Source organism: Vigna angularis, chromosome 6 (genome assembly GCF_016808095.1).
Source record: "Vigna angularis cultivar LongXiaoDou No.4 chromosome 6, ASM1680809v1, whole genome shotgun sequence".
Classification (NCBI taxonomy): domain Eukaryota; kingdom Viridiplantae; phylum Streptophyta; class Magnoliopsida; order Fabales; family Fabaceae; genus Vigna; species Vigna angularis.
The window spans coordinates 8,229,523-8,250,018 of NC_068975.1; the positions used below are offsets into that span (position 1 = coordinate 8,229,523).

A 20,496-nucleotide genomic window follows, 5' to 3' on the forward strand; every position below is an offset into this window, starting at 1 on the left:
TAGAAAACCAAATTTCAGTAAATAATTCAAAGTGAAATAATTTACATCAGAATAAAAACAACAGCCAAAAAAAATAAACAGTAGAAAAACTGAGTACAGAAATTAAATTACAGTAAAATTTAAATTACAACAGTAACAGAAATTAAATTTCAGAAGCAAAATAAAAACAGTAACAGCCTTGGAAGTTCAGAAAATTACATCAAACTGAAATTTGAATTGAAATTGATTACAGCAAATAAAATTTGAAATTAGAACCTATGGTGCTTTTATCTGTAAAACCTGATGTTGTAGTGCTGTGCTCTTTCCTCTGGGTCAGCCTTTGTCCGTTCCAGCCCCTCTGTCCAGCTGCTACAGTCCAGTTCTGGACTTATTCCCTCCAGCAGCCCCCTCACGCCACACCCCTAGCATTGAGCTTCCTACTCTACACTCCCCCTATTTTGTTGTCCAGCTTCCCTTTTAAAAGCCAATTTTCCTCACTTCTTTTGCTTCCTTGGTGCAGAATTAAATCAAGAGGGCCCCTCCACTTTCTCTTCACTTCAGCAGAATGGATGCACTTTCAAAAGAGGACAAAAATATAATGTTGCATTCCATTGACAAAAAGGGGCGGCTGGTGCTTAATCAAACCATTTTGCTTCTTAAAAAAATTAAGTGCATGACCCCTCCACAATGCCAAATTCTTTTGCCCGTGAACTTCTCTAAGTTGGACGCTCCCACTGCCTGCTGCTGCACCAAGGTCTGCTGCACCAAGGTCTGCTGCACCAAGGTTCCAAGAGCTCCTCTCTCGTCACCGTTTCTGCTTCTACTCCAAAGTGAAATCAGTGTGGACAATCAAAGTTCAGCTGTTGGCTTCTCTTTAACGTGCTGCTGCTACTGTGTGTTTGCTGTTGGCTGCCAAGAGTTGTGATGATGTGTTCCTTCCATCAATTTCTTTCAACACTTCAGTAAAACAAGGAGGACCCCCTCCACTTTGATGTGTGCAGCCGTGACAAGCATCCTACTTCATAAAAAAAAATAAAACCAAAGCCTTTTCCATGTGCATGTGCTGATTTGGATGTTGCCAAATTAATTTCTACGTGAGGTGTACTCCTTTGCAGCCAATGAAAAGGATTAAAATCCCATTTAATTTTGTGGCCATGAGATGCATTGTCCAATGATCAATTCCAGCCACCACTAGTACCAAACAGCAAGCAAACAATGCACACATATTAGAACACTCAACAGTAAGCACTGAACTGACATAGGAGAGTAAACAAAATACTGAGAATAGCACAGAACGAATTTTAACAAAAGAAAAACTATACTTCAAAATAGAAATCCATACGAAACTGTGAAAAAAAATTGCATGGGAAACGGATAAGAATTGAACTCAAACGAAGACACACAAATTGCCATAACATTCACATGGCAGCCAGCGAAAATAAAAATGGCTAAGATGCATTGGTTCAATTGCCATTTTTCATTTAACCTTCAAATGTCCTAAATTTATTTCCAAAATTTTCCTTGCAATTACTAATGTGAATAATTAACTCAAATAATTCAAATTAATTAAAATTAGAATTTTTGGTCAAATTAAGCACAATCAGCAAAAACGGAAAAATACTGGACATTTAAGCACAATTCACCGATTAATTCTAGCACAATAAACTAAGTGAAGTGAAAAAAATATTGACTCATCAGGAAGACAGGATGTTTTAACAATTGGATAGTAGAGCTATTATCACATAATATTTTAGTTTCCTTGTTTTCCTCAAAACTAAGGTGTTCTAAGATTCTTCCGAGCCAGATACATTGACATGCATAGAGAGTTGCAGTAATATATTCGGACTCTGTAGTGGATAAACTTACAATAGGTTGCTTTTCCGAAGCAGTTGCGGACCCCATTATGAATACTGAGCTAGATGTGCTTCTTTTATCATCTAAATCTCCTACGTAATCACTGTCGTTGTAAGTTATGAGACCAATTTTACCTTCCTTTTTATAAAATAAGCCATGCTCGGTGGTCCCCTTAAGATACCTTAATAGTCTTTTAGTTGCTGCCCAATGCATCTCATTTTGCCCAAATCAGTTATGTCAAACTCTAGCATCATTGAACTTTTGAATTCCTCATACATGTTCCTACTCTTCCTAGTAAAGATTAAATCATCAACATAAAGGCTAACTATTAAAATATTACCATTATTCTTTTTGGTGAACAACATGTGTTCACTGGAGCATCTTTCAAACTGTTCCTTTACAAAGTAGGCTTCAATTTTGCTATAACATGATCTTGGTGCTTGTTTAAGCCTGTATAATTATTTCTTTAACTTGTATACTTGATCTTCTTTTCCTTTCTTGATGAATCCTGCAGGCGGTTGGACAAATACTATTTTTTTGAGATCACCATGTATTTTACGTCCAATTGAAACACTTACCATGCACTTTGAGCTGCCAAGGCTAACAATACCCTCACAGTATCAAGCCTAGCTACGGGTGCAAAAACCTCTGTAATCTATTCCATATTTTTGTGCATAGCCTTTGGCCACTAATCTGGCCTTATGCTTTTCAATATTGCCACTTTCATTGAATTTCATCTTAAAAATCCATTTAACTCTAATTGGTGTAACATCTTTTGGAAGAACAACAAGCTCCCAAGTGTTGTTCCTTTCGATTGTCGCCATCTCCGCTTCCATTGCTTCCCTCCACTGCTTGCTTTTTTGTTAAACTGCTTTTTAGCCACCTAAAGCAGAACAAAATTTGGTCCCCGCTAATGTAATATAGGGCTGACCAGAATATCAATCCTAGGACTCAACAAAATTTAAATTTCAGAATGTAGAGTTAATCTTTCTTTTATTTACTAACTATCAAACAGGTGGGGACAAAGAAATTAAATTGAAAGAAATGTAAACTACTTAAAACAGAAATAAAACCTAAGATACAATCTAAACAGAAATGAATTAATCAAAAATAGGGAAAAAAATATTTGAAACAAAAAGACAGAACAGAAGCAAAACCTAAGTCTAAAAGAACGCATTAACAATTAAGAGATATACCTAAGCTAAACATCAAATCTGAATCACAATGTAAGACATAAAACCTAAAGTGAACATCAAATCCTATACTCTAAATAGAATTAATAAAAAACAATCATGCCATTACTATCAACTAAAACTAAAATCAACAACTAAATGAATTATGCAGATTTAAAACAATACCAAATCAAACTATCATATATGCAAATCAACTACCAAAGACATAAAAATCAAAAGAAATATTAAAAATCAAAGAATCAGAACAAGGAAAATTGGTTAGAACAAAAGCTAGAGTCAAATTCATATAGAATTGGTGCACATAATGGTTGATAACATTCCAGGAAGACATCCTGTGAAAATAAACCCATTATAGGGTCTTAAAGTTCATTTTCAGAACTTAAAACTCAATGGTAATCACTCAGTTCACCAAAATCACAATGAATCGAAATTCAATTTGTGTTTCTAACCAATATCAGATATGGAAACCTATTCTAAATGCAATTAAAATATATAATATACTCTAAAACCTTTAAATTCCTAATTAAAACCAACTGGCAGAAACTACTCTATTTAAAACAATATGGTTTAGAATATTTTTTTATTAACTCATCTCCAACTCGAGAACACCTCTCGATAAAGCATGCCCACTTCGAGGTCATTTAATTCCCAAAGGAATCACAGATATGCAGAGTTTCAAAGTTCAAATCATTTTCAAAGCAAATAAATTGCAGAAATCGCAAACTGAATAGGAACAAAATTGAAAAGAAGAAAGTAAAAATTGAAACAAGAAATCGAAAGAAACATCAATGATTTATTGGAATCAAAGGCTGAAATTACAACCATACTAGAAACCACAGAGAAAGCTCACGGTCTATCACTCTCGTGAAATCCTCAGTGAAATCCAGCTACAACTACCAATATCTCTACTCTTACAAAATGCGAATAAACTCTAAACTAAAGAATGTAAAAATGTAGAGTGTAAAATTGTCTAGAGCCTGAAGGTATTCTATTTACATGGCAGAAGGACCCGTTTATATAGGATTTGAAGAAGGAAGAAAAAGGAAAAATTTGGGAACCTTGCTCGCTACGCTTCAAGCCTTCTAATCGGATGGTCACTTTCTTTCCTCGCGAGCTCCACTTCCAGCCATCCGATAATCTTTTCATCTTCACCGGTCATCTTCTTCTGGTAAGTGACGCCCTTGAGCCATAGAGGGCCACTTTCTCTTTCGTTCTCCGCTTCACTCTTTGCCCTAGTTTTGCGTTCTTTTCTCCAAAGTGAATTACTTGAGCCCCTATGCAAATGAAAATAAGGGCAAGAGACCCCTAAGGCAGCAACTTGGCTTCTCCAAAACGGAGTCGTCCTACTAATTGGAGTCCAAGTAAGGCTACAACTACACTCTGCATCAAAGTATTGCGCTTCAATAAGTGGGAGCCCAAACCAGCTGCCCAAAATCCAGTGCACAAGCGGCCCCAACAATATCTGCAGCAACAACGTGGGAGTTGCTCCCTCCACCCCCACGCATCTCTTCCTCCACCTCCCCTTTACTTTTTTGCCCCTTCCTCTACCTTTCCTTTACTATTTTGCCCCTCAGTAACATTTTATTTTAAAAATTATTGTCTTTTAATTTTATTCATTTATAACACGTAGTTCCTTGTATGAGTAAAATATTTTTCTGCAAAGCTTGGTGATCGTGAAAAAAATTATCAAGCAATCTTTCTCTTGTTCTCGGTACAGTACGTGGTGCAGTGCGTTTATGGTGTAGTGTTGTTATTGTGGTTCCTCTCCAGGTACGTAGTCATAATCCTTCCTATAATCCCAAACCCTAAACGTTTCTCATACTTCCAATAATCTTTTTAATATCCAAAGCCTGTAATATTTGCTTAAAATAAAACCAAAACTTAAAAGCAAACTGTTTCTGGACGGATGACATCCTTCAACGGATGTCAACATCCGTTGAAGGCAAAACGGATGTCGACATCCGTTTCGCCTTCAACGGATGTTGACATCCGTTGAAGGATGTCATCCGTCCAGAAACAGTTTCCTTTTAAGTTTCGTTTTTATTTTATTTGTTTATTTTGTTTTTATTTTATTTGTTTATTTTATTTACAGTAAGTTATATTTAAATTTATAATTTTAAATGTTATATATGGTTAGTTTTTAAACGTAATAATTTTGTTAAAATATGAATTTGTTATAGATGATTTTTGTATCTTTAATTCTTTAATAATTTGATAATTATATAAAAAAATTATTTATTACTCTATTTATATCAAATATATAATTTAATTATATTAATATTTTTATATTTGTTTGATTAATTATTAATTATGTTAATAAAGGTCATTATAATTTTGTAGGTGATTATTATTTAAAATGGATGAATATCTTCATATGGATTCTCAGATTGGTTGTAGTTTGAAATCTGATTTGTCTTCATCAATTAGCAAAGTTGTAGAGAGAGATTTAACAAATAGATTTACAACAAATGAAATATTTCATTCACGGGACCACTTAATTCAATGGGTAAGAGGGATGGCTTTTGATTTAGGATTTGTTGTGGTAATAGTAAGATCTGACATAGCTACTGGTGTACGGGGAAGAAAAACGTATGTCAAGCTTGGATGTGAAAGAGGGGGAAAATATAGGAAATACAAAGCTGATGCAGTGGCTAGTGTATACGGCACTCGTAAATGTGAATGTCCGTTTAGATTAAAGGGTAAACCATGTTCAGATGGGGCCGGATGGGTGTTGAAGGTGATGTGTGGACATCACAACCATGAGTTGGCTGAAACTTTAGTGGGTCACCCTTATGCTGGCAGGTTAAATACGAGTGAGAAGTCATTACTGGTTGATATGACAAAGAGTAAAGTTACACCTGCAAATATTTTATTAACACTCAAACAAAATAATGATCGAAATGTGACAACGATTAAACAAATCTACAACGCAAGGCATGCGTATAAACGATCATTAAGAGGGTCCAGAACTGAACTACAACAACTTATGATGTTGTTGGATCGGGATAAGTACATTCACTGGAGTAGGTGTGTTGATGATTCAAAGGTTGTTACTGACTTGTTTTGGACACATCCTGATGCGGTGAAATTGTTAAACTCATTTAATGTTGTATTTATGATGGATTCCACATATAAAACAAATAGATATAGACTTCCGTTGCTTGAGATTGTGGGTATGACGTCTACAGGGTTAACCTTCTCAGCAGCATTTGCTTTCTTGTCTACTGAAAGGCAGAGTAATTTCACATGGGCTTTGGAAAAGCTGAAAGGTTTATTTTTAACATCTGAGGGTGGTCCTAAAGTTATTGTGACTGACCGAGACTTGGCTTTGATGAATGCCATATCAAGTGTATTCCCTGAGTCATATCAGATGTTATGTCGGTTCCACATCCTTAAAAATGTTAAAGCTAAATGCAAAATGTTAGTTCATTCTACTGAGGTTTGGGAAGTGTTGATGGATGCATGGGAAAATGTGATGGATTGTGCTGATGAAAGCTTGTTTGCTGAGTATGTGAATGGTTTTGAATACGCAAGCAGATCATGGCCTTTGTTCTTTGAATATGTTAATCAGAATTGGATTATTCCGTACAGCACATACTTTGTAAAGTTCTGGACGAACAAAGTAATGCATTTAGGGAACACAACCACAAATAGGTATGTTGTAATGTTATTTTATTTATTTGTTTTGTAGATAAATATTTATTTGTACTTGTTGAAGTTTTTTTTTTGTTTCAGGGCTGAATCTGCTCATTGGAGCCTGAAGAAAGTTCTGAGCAATAGTATGGGTGATTTGTGTTATTGTTGGGATAGTATTCATAACGTCATTATCTTACAACACAACAAGATTAAGGCGTCATTTGAAAGTAGTTTGTTGCTCAGGAGTGACTATTTTAAAGGCTACATATATAGAGAACTTATTGGGCGTGTGTCTCGATATGCATTGGATCTCATTGCTAAGGAATTGAAAATAGTGCAGCAGATAGGATTGGACTCCTCAAAGTGTGGATGCGTATTGAGACGTACATTTGGTGTCCCATGTGCATGTGAATTAGCACGATATGATCCTAGGATGATCCCTATAGGTGAATTTCATATCATGTGGCGAAGATTGCATTTCTCAAATGTTGAATTAAATGAAACTAAGCCTCAGTTATCCATTAAAGATGAGTTGAAACAAGTAGAAGAACGATTCAATGAGGTTGACATTGGCGGTAAAGTCACCATCAAGCAGAAGTTACTTGAAATTGTTTGTCCTACATTGACATCAATGGTCCCTCCATTACATAAAGTCAAGACAAAGGGTGCACAAAAAAGTAAAGTTAAACGAAGTGAAAGGTCTACTACGCGGGATCCATCATATTTTGAGTATGTGGACGCCTTTCATTCAACCATAGAATCTTCATCTGTGAGAAGTAAATTACAATCAAAGCCAAAAGCAATGAAGAAAAGGAGAGTTCCAATGATAGACCAGTTTCATTCTACTACTCACCCCTTCATTGTGGACGTTGTTGATGTTGTGGCTGATGGTCACTGTGGGTATAGATGCATTGCTGCGTTGTTGGGACTCGGAGAAGATTCATGGCCTGTTGTGAGGAATGAGTTGTACAAAGAACTGAGTGGATGGCGTGATGAATATGCAAGCCTAGTAGGAGGCTATGATAGACTAGAAGAACTGAGGTCCTCTTTGTTGGTGCAGTCACTGTCTGCGGTAAGTGTTTCCCGTTTTATGTAGTTTCTTTATTGCACAAAGGGTTTTTTCTAACAACTTTTATTCATAACAGGCTAACACGAGCAAGTGGATGACATTACCAGACATTGGTTATGCAATTGCTAACCGATATAACGTTATCTTAGTGTGTTTGTCATACTCTCAAAATTATACTATCTTTCCACTACGTTCCACACCACCTTCTGATATCACTCAACATCGCTTAATTTGTATAGGACATGTTCATGGATGTCATTTTGTGCAGGTAAGTGCATTTTGTTATGAATTTATTTTAAAATTACTTATCAGTCAATTATATTTTGTTATTTGTATAATGTAGGTTAAGCTACAAGAAGGTTGTCCGTTGCCTACGGTAAATATCATGTCCTCAACCCACTGTTATCCTGAGGCACGAGCGTGGTCATCTATTTATACTAGTAGGATGCACGCATTTGAACAGTTGATGGACATAACAACATCTTATGTTGACTTAGGTGATTCATGATATTTATATTATGTATGAAGATATGTAGAAATACACTATTATATTTTGTTATTTAAGTACTTATTGTCAGTATTCATGATAATTATATTTTTATTATTCGTGATATTTATGTAGTATTTATTTATATATGATCATATTTATATTACTTGTTGTTAATTAAGTTCTTTTTTTTTTCCACTTAAACATATAAATATTTGATCATCTATATAACCAATATAAAAGAACATGTAACTCAAAATGAAAACATTGAAATTATAAGAAATTATAAATGTCTATTACAAATACAAAGATAATTTAAAGTCCTCTAATACATAATCAGATAAAGGAAATATAAAGTCCTATCAATTAGACGTCGACCGTCTACCACGCACATGCCTCTGCTCTCTCCTAGGCGTGGAATATTCGTCGATGCCTTCATTAGCAATCTGAAGCAGGTCCACTGACACCTGATGTGCAACAGTACCCTCGGTGACATGACGACACGATATCAAGGACTGTAACATTCTCGCCATTCGCCTAAATCTAGGCTGCATTATAATTATATCAAACAATTAAATAAACAAGGTGATCAAAATTTAATAATATAAGCAATGAAAAATAATATACCAGGGCGCCAGATGGTGAAGGTGGAGACGATCTACGATGGGGTCGTGCCTCCCGTGGAACATCGGGGCGTTGTCTAGGTGCAAGAGCCGGTCGCGCGTCATCTGCAGTAACAATAATATAAGGATGCGAAACCCTTCTGAACCACTGAATGTACCCATCAACACAGTCAGAAGGGGATGCTGCATGTCTGACATTACTCACAACGTGAGCTCTGAAGTGCAACCACATATGATCAATGGCCACTACATCTGCATCTGGAACCGTAGTCGGTGATCGTGGAATGTCTTGCTGAAACCCAAATTGCCTCAGCACACGTTCAGGAAAATGACGCCAAAGGGTGTCACCAATCCGAATCCATCCATAATACATACAGATGCCGAAGAATGGCCGAATGCCTCGATGCCCCTCATATGGATGCCATACAACTCCACTGTATGTCAGCGCATCCAACTGTGACCGAATCTCTGCGAGAGTGGAACTCTGTCTAGGGCTCTGCCACCTCATGGCACGTGGTGTGGTATCATCGTAAGAAGTCACCAACCGCCTCCTCCCCAAGCCAGGGAAATGTTCGTATATCCAACTCTTAAAAAATAATCATTCAATTAAATTACATCCATGTTCGAACATGGAAATAAATACATGAAATAAATGTCAAAGTTATAACTGTACCTGAAATAGAGTCAAATATCCAGCCATCTGCTTCGTGGACGCGAGACTCGCATCCCTGAGCTGCTCGTACAAATAGGCGAGTGCAGCAACACCCCAGGCATATCTGCCACACGCGTGTACGTCTCTAAATAACAATAAGTAAGACACGCGTATAGAACTGACACTCTTATTTGCAAAAATCGTACATCCTACTAGATGCAACAAATATGCTCTAGCAGCATAGTCCCAATGTTGCGACTCACACCTCTGAACATATATCTCTCTAAGCCAGCTGAGTCTGACTTTCGGACCACGTGCGTCCTCCATCTCAGCACCTGCTGTGCCACCATCAACGCCGAGCAGTTGCACAAGGGCTGTACGAGCCTCCTCAAACTCCAACTCCTCCAAATCACACATTTGTCCCATCACGGGCAGGTGAAGTAATGTCGAGACGTCATCAAGAGTAATCGACATCTCCCCTATAGGGAGATGGAAACTACTGGTCTCAAAATGCCACCTCTCTATGAATCCGAGGAGTAACCCCTTATCAACGTAATCATAACAAATCCCTGTAAGAGGCATCAAACTGGAATTCAACACAATGTCTTGAATTCCCTCGTGGCATGGTCCTAACTTATTTACTTTTTTTCCGTGGGAGATCAACTTCAGTGTGTCCCCTCGATCCTACACATCAATATTTAATAAATTTTCTATTAAAAAAAATAATAAAATAAATTTTATTTTTGCACTCACCCGGCCTTGGGAAATAGCATAAGCTACATGTTGAACATAGTGCGTCAGCAATGAATGATCGTGTGGACCTCCAGGAAATCCAGCGACATCCTCTTGTATGTCATGAACATCTGCATGCTCCTCTCCATGAGTCTCATACGCCTCATATGTTTGTTCCTCAACGGCTCGCTCCTCAGCTATGGGGTCATGCTGGATAGGAGCTGCCCGACTTCTACGAGCAGAAACGGTAGGTCTTCTCCGAGCTTCGCCCTGCGACGAACTCTCTCCTCGAGAACTCTCTCCTCGAGAACTCTCACCTCGAGAATTAAAAGATGCACCACGTGTTCTTGCCATTTCTAACAATAATTTGTTTATTTAATTTCAAAAATTAAAATAAATTATTGTTTCAAATATCATTAATAAACTATAAAAAATGCAATTCAAAAAAAATTAAACTAATAATAATTAATTTATTAACTTACAACAAAAATTAAATAAAAGAAACAATTAGCTAATTAATTAAAATAATATATTTAAATACATTTCCATTTAATTATTATTAAATTAATTATTATTACAAATACAAATTTACTATAAATAAAATAAATACAAATACAAATTTACTAATATTAAATAAATTAAATTGATAATATTTATTTTAAGAAATAAAAATAATTTAAATATATAAAAATTTTCATATCTAATTCTTAATCAATTTATTTACAAACTATAAATAAAAAATTTTATAAAATATTCAAATAATAATCTAAGTCAAAAAAAAAATTTAAAAACATTTAACAATAAATATATCAAATATATAAATATATATTTCAGATATAATAATTTAAAAACAATTAAAAAAGTAAAAAAAATTCAGCAGAGCCGAAACGGATGTGGGATATCCGATTGGCCTTCAACGGATATCCCACATCCGTCGACGGAAGTCGGACATCCGTCGAAGGCAAACGGATGTCCCACATCCGTTTCAGCCTTTCCTGCACAGTAACATCGTCGACAAGCACGGGGTGAAAGACCAACCTGGACGCAGATCTGCTCGTTTCCTCCTCCGCACACGCTGTTTCCTCCGCACCAGTGTTGCTCCACACCAAAAGATCTTCTACAAAAACCATAAACAAAGAATAAATGGAGAAACAGGAGAAAGAAATGGAGAAAAATGGAGACGGAAGTGAGAAAAGCTTACGGAAGTGAGGGAGAGTTACGAAAGTGGAAAGTGAGAACTGAGAGATGAATAGGTTTAGGAAAGAGTAAATTTAAATTAATTAAAATATTAAAATAAAAAAGGTAAAAAAATTTAACTTTAGGACATAATTGGAATTATATAAAATTGGGTTAGGACATAGTTGGAATTATATAAAATTGGGGAGGTGGAGGGAGAAGCACGTGGGGGTGGAGGGAGCAACACCCCAACAACGTTCCAGCAGCCCAAATCTCAACGCAGTAGTGCAATGTCCAATGCAACAACTAAACGTCAAAAGCAGTGGCCCAATTTCATTACCAATCCAGCAACAGTGACTCATCAACGTTTACAATTAATTCCAATGATGGCAGCAGCTCGAACCTCTAAACTCACCGTTTCACTTATGGCCCAGATAGCGCAACATAAGCCCAGCACGACCCAAATTCAGTTGCATCAACCAATCCCATGTGCAGCCCAAAATTTCTTCTGGCTTTTCAAGCCCAATCAGCTCCAAGTAATGGCCCATGTCTTTGCACAGTTGACCATTGACCAAGCCCAAAAAAGAAGTCTGCAAAAAAAAAAAGAATGTATTAAAGAAGAGTAAAAAAAATATAACCTATTCTAAAATATATTTTTATTTTGTTTTCTAAAATAAAATAAAATATATTCTTTCATATAGATATGTTTTGGGAGAGCACGCATAGTCTTTCTTGTTTAAAGGAGTCCAATATCATGTGTTTTTTAGGCCTTTTGTATTTATCATGCATCAAATTTTTTGTAACAAATGAAGTGGGGTGAAAAATCAATGAGTGTTCTTTTACTGTACAAGCTAAAAGAACAATATTGTAGCAAAAGAAAGAGGGAAAAAGATAAAATAACTGTAGTAAAAAATTGAAAAACTTAGTACCATTTTACTCGTGTAAAAATTATCAAATAATGTTAAACAACCTTTATCAATTAGATAATATAAAAAATTATTTTACATTAGTAAACCACCCTTTGCCTTATTCCGTACTGTTAGTGCAAATTTCCATAAAATATTTAAAAACATTCTTGGTATAAATGTTTGTACTTATGATAAAGTATTAATTGATAGTTATATTTAAAAACTAATATTTTGTACAATAATAAAAGTATTTATTTTTTAGCACACGTGAGTTTATATTTTGAATTTATTTTATTCTACTATTTATGCACACATAAATAATGCTAAATTTAAGATTTTGGTCTTATGTGTTTTTATATTTTGGTCACTTAAATTTTAAAAGTTTAATTTGGTCTTATGTTTTTAAAAAATGTATTAAAATCATTTTAATTTAAATTGATGGTTGAAAATAATTCTAAGTGAGTCTAAATCTTAAAATTACAAAATTAATCACCATATAAAACAAAACCTATACACTTAATGTCTAAAAATTTTGGATTAAAAGTGGTGTCAATTCTTATATATGGGATAAACTCATGTTATATATAATTTCTTTATGATTAATATCTTCATAAATAAAACATCACAAATATTAGTTTCAATGGTTCATCTTGGTGACTGACCATAACAACAAACCCAATAACTTTTTAATCAAAGTCATCTTAAATATACCATGTAAATATATATATATATATATATATATATATATATATATATATATATATATATATATATATAAAATGAACCCTAAAAAAACTCATTTTTTAATATTAAAATAATTAATTTATCATATTATTGATTTAAAATCATAGTTATGTGTAAGGAGAATAATATCTCAAGCTCTAAAATGATATATAGATACAAATTCAAAAGACTTTGATTTTGTAAGACCCTAAATAATTAACACTGCAAACATCTGTCAAATCAGATTTAATGCATTTAAACCACTCTGCCGTGCATTTAAAAACGCACCACGTCACGTCTCAGAGCAATTAAAACCCAATTTGCACTGCATGCACGAGTGCCACTTGTCACGTTAGAAGCTTCTGAAGTCAGAAGTGGGGTGCAGGTGTCGGCAGAGGAGACGTTCGTCCGTTTGGACACAGATTGAACAAAATTGAGTTTTTGAAAATCTCTCCCACTCACCTACACGCACTCTTCTTCTTCCTCAGAACTCAACTCTTCATTTTCTCCACCTTCTCTCTAGAAACCTTCACCTTCTCTCTACTGAAACTCACCACCATCTCCTCCGATCAACTTTCAGAAACCATAGGGACGTTCGCGGAACCGTGAGCTACAAGTTGGACCGAACAGTTTCAAAAGCTGAAACTGGTAAGTTCTCCTTCAGTAGTTCGTTCTTAGGTTTTCTGAAAAACTAGGTTTTGGCTGCATGCAAGTGTGTAGTCTAAGTATTTCGTTTTTCCTATGGCTAGATTTGTTTTCGAAGAGTCAAGTGACATCGAGGGTAGAAAAATGTTAGTTGGACGAAACCAAAAATCTTGCGTTTAGGACAAGTTGCTTACAAATCCGGGTAAGGGAAGCTTATTAATTTAATTTATACTTGTATGTTGTTTGAAAGCATGAGATGAACTGGATGCATGAGTTGTATGCTGATTGAATTGTTATGAACGATCGTTGTTGTAATGAATATGATTTTTTTTGGTTTAACTGCATGTTGATTTTAATACGTATGGAGTGAAAAATGTATGATTGTTGTATAGTTTGATTTGTTAATATGATGAATTCTATAAAGTATGTGAATTAATGAAGGATATGAAATTTTAAAGTATGAACTGTATGAGAAATATCGAATTAAGATGGATGAAAAATCTGAATGTAAATTACTCCCTATGATAAATTACGCTCGTCATCGAACGGTCTTATACCGTTCGGTTTCCTAGTAAAATGACTTAAAATGGAATTTTTTAATTCGGAAAGAATTCTGATTGAGAACGAGCCTCCTCCCCTTAAATGCTATGTCTGAGCGTTCGGTTCAGCTTAGCTGTGTATGAATACCTTTAAATTTTAAAATTTGTAACGCTCGGTCTTATACCAAGCGTTCGTCCCAAATAGCACTCGGTCTTACACCAAGCGTTCGTCCTAAATAGCGCTCGGTCCTATACCCAGTGTTCGTTCTATGTAGCGCTCGGTCTTGTACTAAGCGTTCGTCATAATTAGTGCTCGGTCATCTACCTAGCGTTCGTCATAAGTGGTGCTCGTTCGTATTATTGGATACCCACTTTGATAAATAGCGTTCGTTCAAAGGTCTATAACATTCATCTTCCCTCACGTTCGTTCAATTATTGGCATCGGTCTTCTGTATGCAAATTACTACAGAGATAGTTCTAAATATTCTTGACTCTTCTTTTTACATTGGATCTGGTCTAAGGTCTTCATAATGAAATTTTCTTTAAGTACCACTGTACGTCCAAACGAGTCAGTTCATTTAACTGGCCGAATCCGATAATAACGTTCGTTGTATACTTCCCCGTTCATTCAGTACCTTCTCTGAACGTTCGTCCTAGTTCTTCAGAGGACTGAACGTTCGTCATTTTATACTCTTAAATCTAAAGATGAAAATGATGATCAATTATAAGAACTTAAAGTGTGAACACTATATTGAGTGATTATTTGATTATGGATTTTGGACGAGCGTTCTAGGGAGGAACGACTCATATATGTTGATTATGGAATTTGGTAAAGTATGACTGTGGTTATGCTAATGCTGGCTTGGTCCATCCTGATATTCCGTGATACTCATCTTCACTTAGAGGAGAGTAGTTCATGTGTGGGAATGGCAGGAGGTCCTTAGTCCATAAGTTAACATGGGCGACGTAAGAACGGACTAACCTCGAGTGGCAGTTGTTGAGTGTATCCCAGTTACTACACCACTCGGGTGCAAGGACGCCTGTAGCTACACAGATTCATACAGTCCGGACGGTCTGTCTAGTATATATATATATATATATATATATATATATATATATATATATAATTCTATGTTGTTATATGTTAATTTACATGTGTGTGTGAATTGAAATGTTAAATGTATATGTTGATGTAGAAATTAAATTATATAAGCTTACCCTTTTGTTTTTCCTTGTGTTGTCCATTGTATTTGTACGTTCGTCGTGTCTTGCAATGATCATCCGTGTGGATGTGAGCAGAAGGCGAGGCCACCTTAGAGGATGTGATCGAAGAAGAGAACTTAGTTGAAGTGAAAGCGGAGCAGTAGGATGTCCGTCCTTTTTAGTTTTTGTTGTCGCTTTTGAATTGGACGTTCGATTATTTCTTTTTGTAAAACCGTTCGTCCCAGCTTCTATTATTCTAATAGTACTGTATTGAATTTCTGTAGCTCTAGTGTTATGGCTTTTGAACTTTAATCTTAGTGTAAAGACTGAAATGTTTACTGTTAACTGTAATTAATTCTGAATTATGGTAATTACTGTATTTTGGGATGTTACAGATTTGAATTATCAAAAGAATGAGAAAAATTAACTATTTTTTGATTGTGTGATCGTTTGCTAATTATTTATTATACACAGAAGTATAATCTAAATAATTCATTTGTTAAGATTTTAAATTGAAATAATATTTATTTTTTTCGTAGGGTTAATTCAGCTACACAAAAAATTTGGTTCCACTAATATCGAAAGCAATATAGTAAAAATCCTAAACCCTTCACTGAATGAAACTTCTGAGTTGGAATTAAAACCTCTTTTCTCCAATTAAAAATATTATTTTTCTTAACCCATCTTCTTTGGGATAGAAGGTTAGTGATACTAAGGGCATTCATGATATTAAGGGCATTTTGGAAGTCATTGACGTAGAAAAACCTTTATTTTTGTCTTTGGTTTTAGAAATAGAGATAATGCAATTAAGAAAAAAGTAAAAAATAAAATTAAATGTTTAATTGTTTATAGAATAAAAATAAGTAAGAAAGTATTTTAATACTTGTGATCTAATGTAGTTCCTAGACATCAAGGATCTAAAAATGTTTACATTGTCATTCAAAAATGTGACCCAAACTTTTCTGATACCTACAATGATCATCTTTTGGGTAAGCGTAATATATTCATCACAACTTTCCTATATATAAATAAAAACAAAATTCTAATATAATTCTAATATAGTTTGAATTCTTTTCTTCTACTTCTAAAATCTTCTAACTAAACTTATATTTTTTCTTGAAACAGTTCATTGGTAAGATAAGACACTTCAGGTAAGACAATGATAAAGATCTCAGAGTTATCATAATGGAATTAGTCAACAAGTCATTTTTATGATTAAAATGCTAAAACAAGTTATTTATTATATGGAGTTTTATGGTCCCAATCCTTCGCAAACATAATACAATTTATTGATTCCAAATAAGAAATATTCCAAGACTAAGTGCACCGATAGAAACTAGTGTTCCGATGAGGTATTTTGTCGTGTCAAATTCTGTTGCGGCATAATATGGTTTCATTTCATTCCTGCATCGCAAAACATGTGATTTAAGTTTGTTCTTGACCAGTTGCTAAAAGTGATAAAAATCATACCTCATTTCAGTTAGTATCTTGTTCTTCATATGGCTAAACTTTTCTTCCTGAATTTTTCAGCATATTACAGCATCAATGTAACATATCATTTGAGGTGAATAAAATAACAAGATAAAGAAAACGTGAAATTTAAGACCTCCTAATATAAAATTAAAGCACTCCAAGCATAAATGTCTCCACAAAACGCAACACAAACCATCATATATGTTTTGCATGTAATTTGCCAGCACATGAATTATGATGCAACCATTTGAATTATTCCCCTAAAAATTATGATCTAATGGACAAGAAAAAACATTCTCCACAAATCTATTGTATTAGCAAGTATTGACAATTTACGGAACATGAGTTGGACCTTTCCATTTGAAAAAAAACTAAGGGCTATAAGGTTTTTCGTTTTCACTTTCAAACACAAAAATACCACATTTCCATTTGAAAACAATGTTTTCACTGTTTCCTATCTTCCAAACAAATATTTGGTAACAAGAAATAAAATTAAAATAAGGTACACATTTTGTAAATAAAAGTGAAAACAATAAATAAAAATGATAATATTTTCTCAACCAAACATTTTAGAAATTAATCTTATGTTTCCCATTTACAAATGAGATAAAACTAGAGGAGGATGACAATCATTATCATATCACTTTTGTCAAACTCTCATGTTAACTCAAACTCTTAGAAATTTATGATTCTAAGTAAGAAAAATGAATTAAATCGCTATCAGACTTACTCGAATAAGTTCATATAAACTTACATTCTTGAATCAAGAAACACGTCAATGATTTCAAAATCAAATGCAATTTTTGCACGATATTGACTCCAAAGTGACAGTGCTCTATACAGCTCATGCATTGCTTTTGAAGCCAACATAAATATAACATTTTCGAGGGCTCAAATGATTGGAAGAAACTAACTCTTTTGAAATGTTTTCACTTAAAAAATATATGTTTTGTGAATCTGCGAATGATTTGATTATTTATATAGTTTGATATTATGTCGTAGCAATTACTATCACATACTATTGTGAGTTGGTAATTTGCTTTATAATGGAATTGAAATTTTGAATTATTGCATTGTTAAAAGTTCGATAACCTTGTATCCTACCACTGCTAGAAACACATAATAATATCAAAATAACATAGAGCCCATTTAATTTAAAGATCTTCAAATATATAGGTTAACCGGACAAAGGGATTTCATAAGTTTATCTTAACCAATAAAACCTTTCAAACATACGTCTAAACATAAAAAGTAACCATACTACCATATCATTATGAAACGTGACAACATACTACCATATCATAAGTTTCTATTAAATCCCAAAATTGAAGTACTTCTAGAAATCCAACAATGAATCATTGACCATTATCAAACCTAGTACAAGAGGGACCAAGAAGGTACATTATGCTACACAACCGAGAAGATCATCTCCAAAGAAGAATTGAATGGAAAGAAAGGGAAGAAAATAAAAGAAAATGAACATCTGCATATTTAAGAAATACCTGCGACTTATGCGCCTCTTCTTTAAACTTAGACATATTAACTTCAAGTATCTCCTCAATCTTAAAAAGAAAAATGACCAAAACAATATTAATACCAACTTGAACGTTATAAAATTTATAAAACTGATCGGGACTAGTGAAATTTTAAATTCACAAAACAAAGATTAAACTAAAGATCTTACGGACGGAGACACATTTACAACAGCGTCATTCAAAACTTTTGTCACCAATTTTGTTATTTCCCGAGCTTGTTTAGAGGATATTCCTTCCTCTTCTAATCTTTTAACCTATATGAAAAAAATCAAACAAGCAAATCAAGCTAGTTTAGAATTGCAAATAAGAGGGAAATCCAAAGGAAACAAAATAGAAAAAAACGGTAAATTATTACCATGGCCAAGGAGTCCACGACAAACAAGTTGTTAGATTTAGATTTCACCGAAAATCTCATTATCCCTGAAACAGGGCATTGGAAAGTCCCTCCGACTAACTCCCTAATCCGTTTCCTAAGAAGAATCGCGGCCATTTCTGATTCCACGAGCAAGCAAAAAAAAGTCGCACAACAAATTTTACAAACAAATCGAACCGTTAACGAAACCACAGATTTATATAGCACTAAGAGAGCACAGAAGTTTGTAAAAGATCACGTTTCTTGTAGGTAAAGATTGATCGAGAGTGGACTGTTACCTCAATCAAGGACAAATGGGAAGAGGAGGAGAGAGAAGCTGCTCGGAGCTATTGAGCGCGCGATTCGGTGACCTTCTGAGCCGCCTCGGCTTGTCGTTTCTCGGAGCGAACTCGAGCGACAGTGGTGATGGCAGCGTCAACCTCTCTCCAAGGTCTCGACTCGTTGGTGGAGCAGTTTGATGAAGGGGGGTTCGTCAACGGTGAGAGAGGCTTTAGAGAAGGTTTCGTCGTCGTTAAAGACGACTTTGGTGGTGAGAAGAAGCTTATGGAGAATTTGAGATTCGATGTAGGGAAGAGAAATTAGGGATTGTGAAGCTGGAAAATGTGATTCTGTAGGGAAAGCGAAAATGTGAGGGCAGTTGTGAGACCCTGGATAATTAGCAAAGCTAATTCTGACACCACACCAATTACGCACGCCACGTCACACATCAGTGCATTAAAAACGCACCAAACTCTGCATGCACACACGCCACTTGTCACGTTGGAAGCGTCCGTTTCAGAGTTTGGAATGCAGGTGTCAGTTTGGGAGACGTTCGTTCAAACGAACGTGAGTTAACAAAAATCAGATTTTTCGAAAACTCTTTCTCTCACCTACACCATTCATCTTCTTCCTCAGAACTCACCCTTTCAACTTCTCCAACTTCTCTCTAAAACCAGTAAACTTCTCTCTACTTCAACTCCTCATTTTTCTTCTCCGATTTCAATTTCAGAACCATAGGAACGTTTCTGGAGGCACGAACGTTAGTTTGGACCGAACAGAATTTGATTTTTAAGCTGGTAAGTTCCTTTCTCTAGAAGTCCGTCCATTAGGGTTTTGTTCGAAACCATACTCTCGGTTCATGCATGAACTGTATCTGAGAATTTTCTGGTTTTGGTGTTTAGATCAAGTGAGAGTGTTGAGTGAAACTGAGGGTAGAAAGCTGTAAGAGACGAACCCAACTTTTGCATTAGGGCGCACACTGCTATCCAGGTAAGGGAAGCTTATGTGTTTAATTTATACTGTATGATTATATGATCGGATGTGCAAGTATGAACTGTATGATGTTTGAGCTGTATGGACGACCACTGTTATGGAATCTGGTTTCTGGTTTTGATTGATCTGCATGTTGGTTTGATACGTATGAAAAATGGATGTTTGTTGTGTGAAGGAAATCTGAATGTTGATGTTGAATATGAAGTTACTGGAATGAATGTTATAAAGTTTATACATTGAAAATCATATGAGTTATACAGTATAAGTTTAAATGTTGAAATCTGGAAAATTTTCAAAGGTTGAAAAATCTGAAATTTTATTCATCCCCTTTGATAAAAGACGCTCGTCACTGTACGGTCTTAAACCGTTCGGTTTCCCCTTAAACTAACTTAGAATGGGATTCCTTCATTTGGAAAGAATTCTGCTCGTGAACGAGCGTCCCCAT

The 20,496-nt window shown here is 34.9% G+C and overlaps 3 protein-coding genes and 1 long non-coding RNA gene across 5 annotated transcripts; 1 reads left to right on the forward strand and 3 right to left on the reverse strand.

Annotated features, from left to right (window-relative positions):
• Positions 1 to 4,499, reverse strand: LOC108341047 (uncharacterized). Its single transcript, XR_001833273.2, has 2 exons — positions 4,085 to 4,499; positions 1 to 1,170 (listed from the first exon to the last, which is right to left on the reverse strand). It is a non-coding gene; the product is annotated as an uncharacterized LOC108341047 (long non-coding RNA).
• A 1,042-nt stretch (positions 4,500 to 5,541) lies between these two features.
• On the forward strand, positions 5,542 to 8,239 carry LOC108341518 (PKS-NRPS hybrid synthetase cheA-like). The gene is made up of 5 exons (XM_052879538.1): positions 5,542 to 6,053; positions 6,171 to 6,680; positions 6,762 to 7,734; positions 7,808 to 7,999; positions 8,075 to 8,239. The coding sequence occupies exons 1-5, from the start codon at positions 5,542 to 5,544 to the stop codon at positions 8,237 to 8,239; spliced, it is 2,352 nt and encodes a 783-aa protein (XP_052735498.1).
• Positions 8,240 to 8,570: 331 nt separating this feature from the next.
• LOC128197484 (uncharacterized) lies at positions 8,571 to 9,214 on the reverse strand. Its single transcript, XM_052879539.1, has 2 exons — positions 8,846 to 9,214; positions 8,571 to 8,766 (listed from the first exon to the last, which is right to left on the reverse strand). The coding sequence occupies exons 1-2, from the start codon at positions 9,212 to 9,214 to the stop codon at positions 8,581 to 8,583; spliced, it is 555 nt and encodes a 184-aa protein (XP_052735499.1). The 3' UTR covers positions 8,571 to 8,580.
• A 7,359-nt stretch (positions 9,215 to 16,573) lies between these two features.
• Positions 16,574 to 19,462, reverse strand: LOC108341988 (uncharacterized). Of its 2 annotated transcripts, XM_017579688.2 has the most exons (6): positions 19,079 to 19,457; positions 18,783 to 18,919; positions 18,577 to 18,681; positions 18,395 to 18,454; positions 16,890 to 16,936; positions 16,574 to 16,823 (listed from the first exon to the last, which is right to left on the reverse strand). In XM_017579688.2, exons 2-6 carry the CDS (start codon positions 18,915 to 18,917, stop codon positions 16,706 to 16,708), a joined length of 465 nt encoding a protein of 154 aa, XP_017435177.1. In that variant the 5' UTR covers positions 18,918 to 18,919; positions 19,079 to 19,457; the 3' UTR covers positions 16,574 to 16,705. The 2 variants fall into 2 exon arrangements, with proteins under 2 accessions (XP_017435177.1, XP_052735283.1); XM_052879323.1 differs by lacking the exon at positions 16,890 to 16,936 and having other exon boundaries at positions 18,581 to 18,681; positions 19,079 to 19,462.
• Positions 19,463 to 20,496: the final 1,034 nt, after the last annotated feature.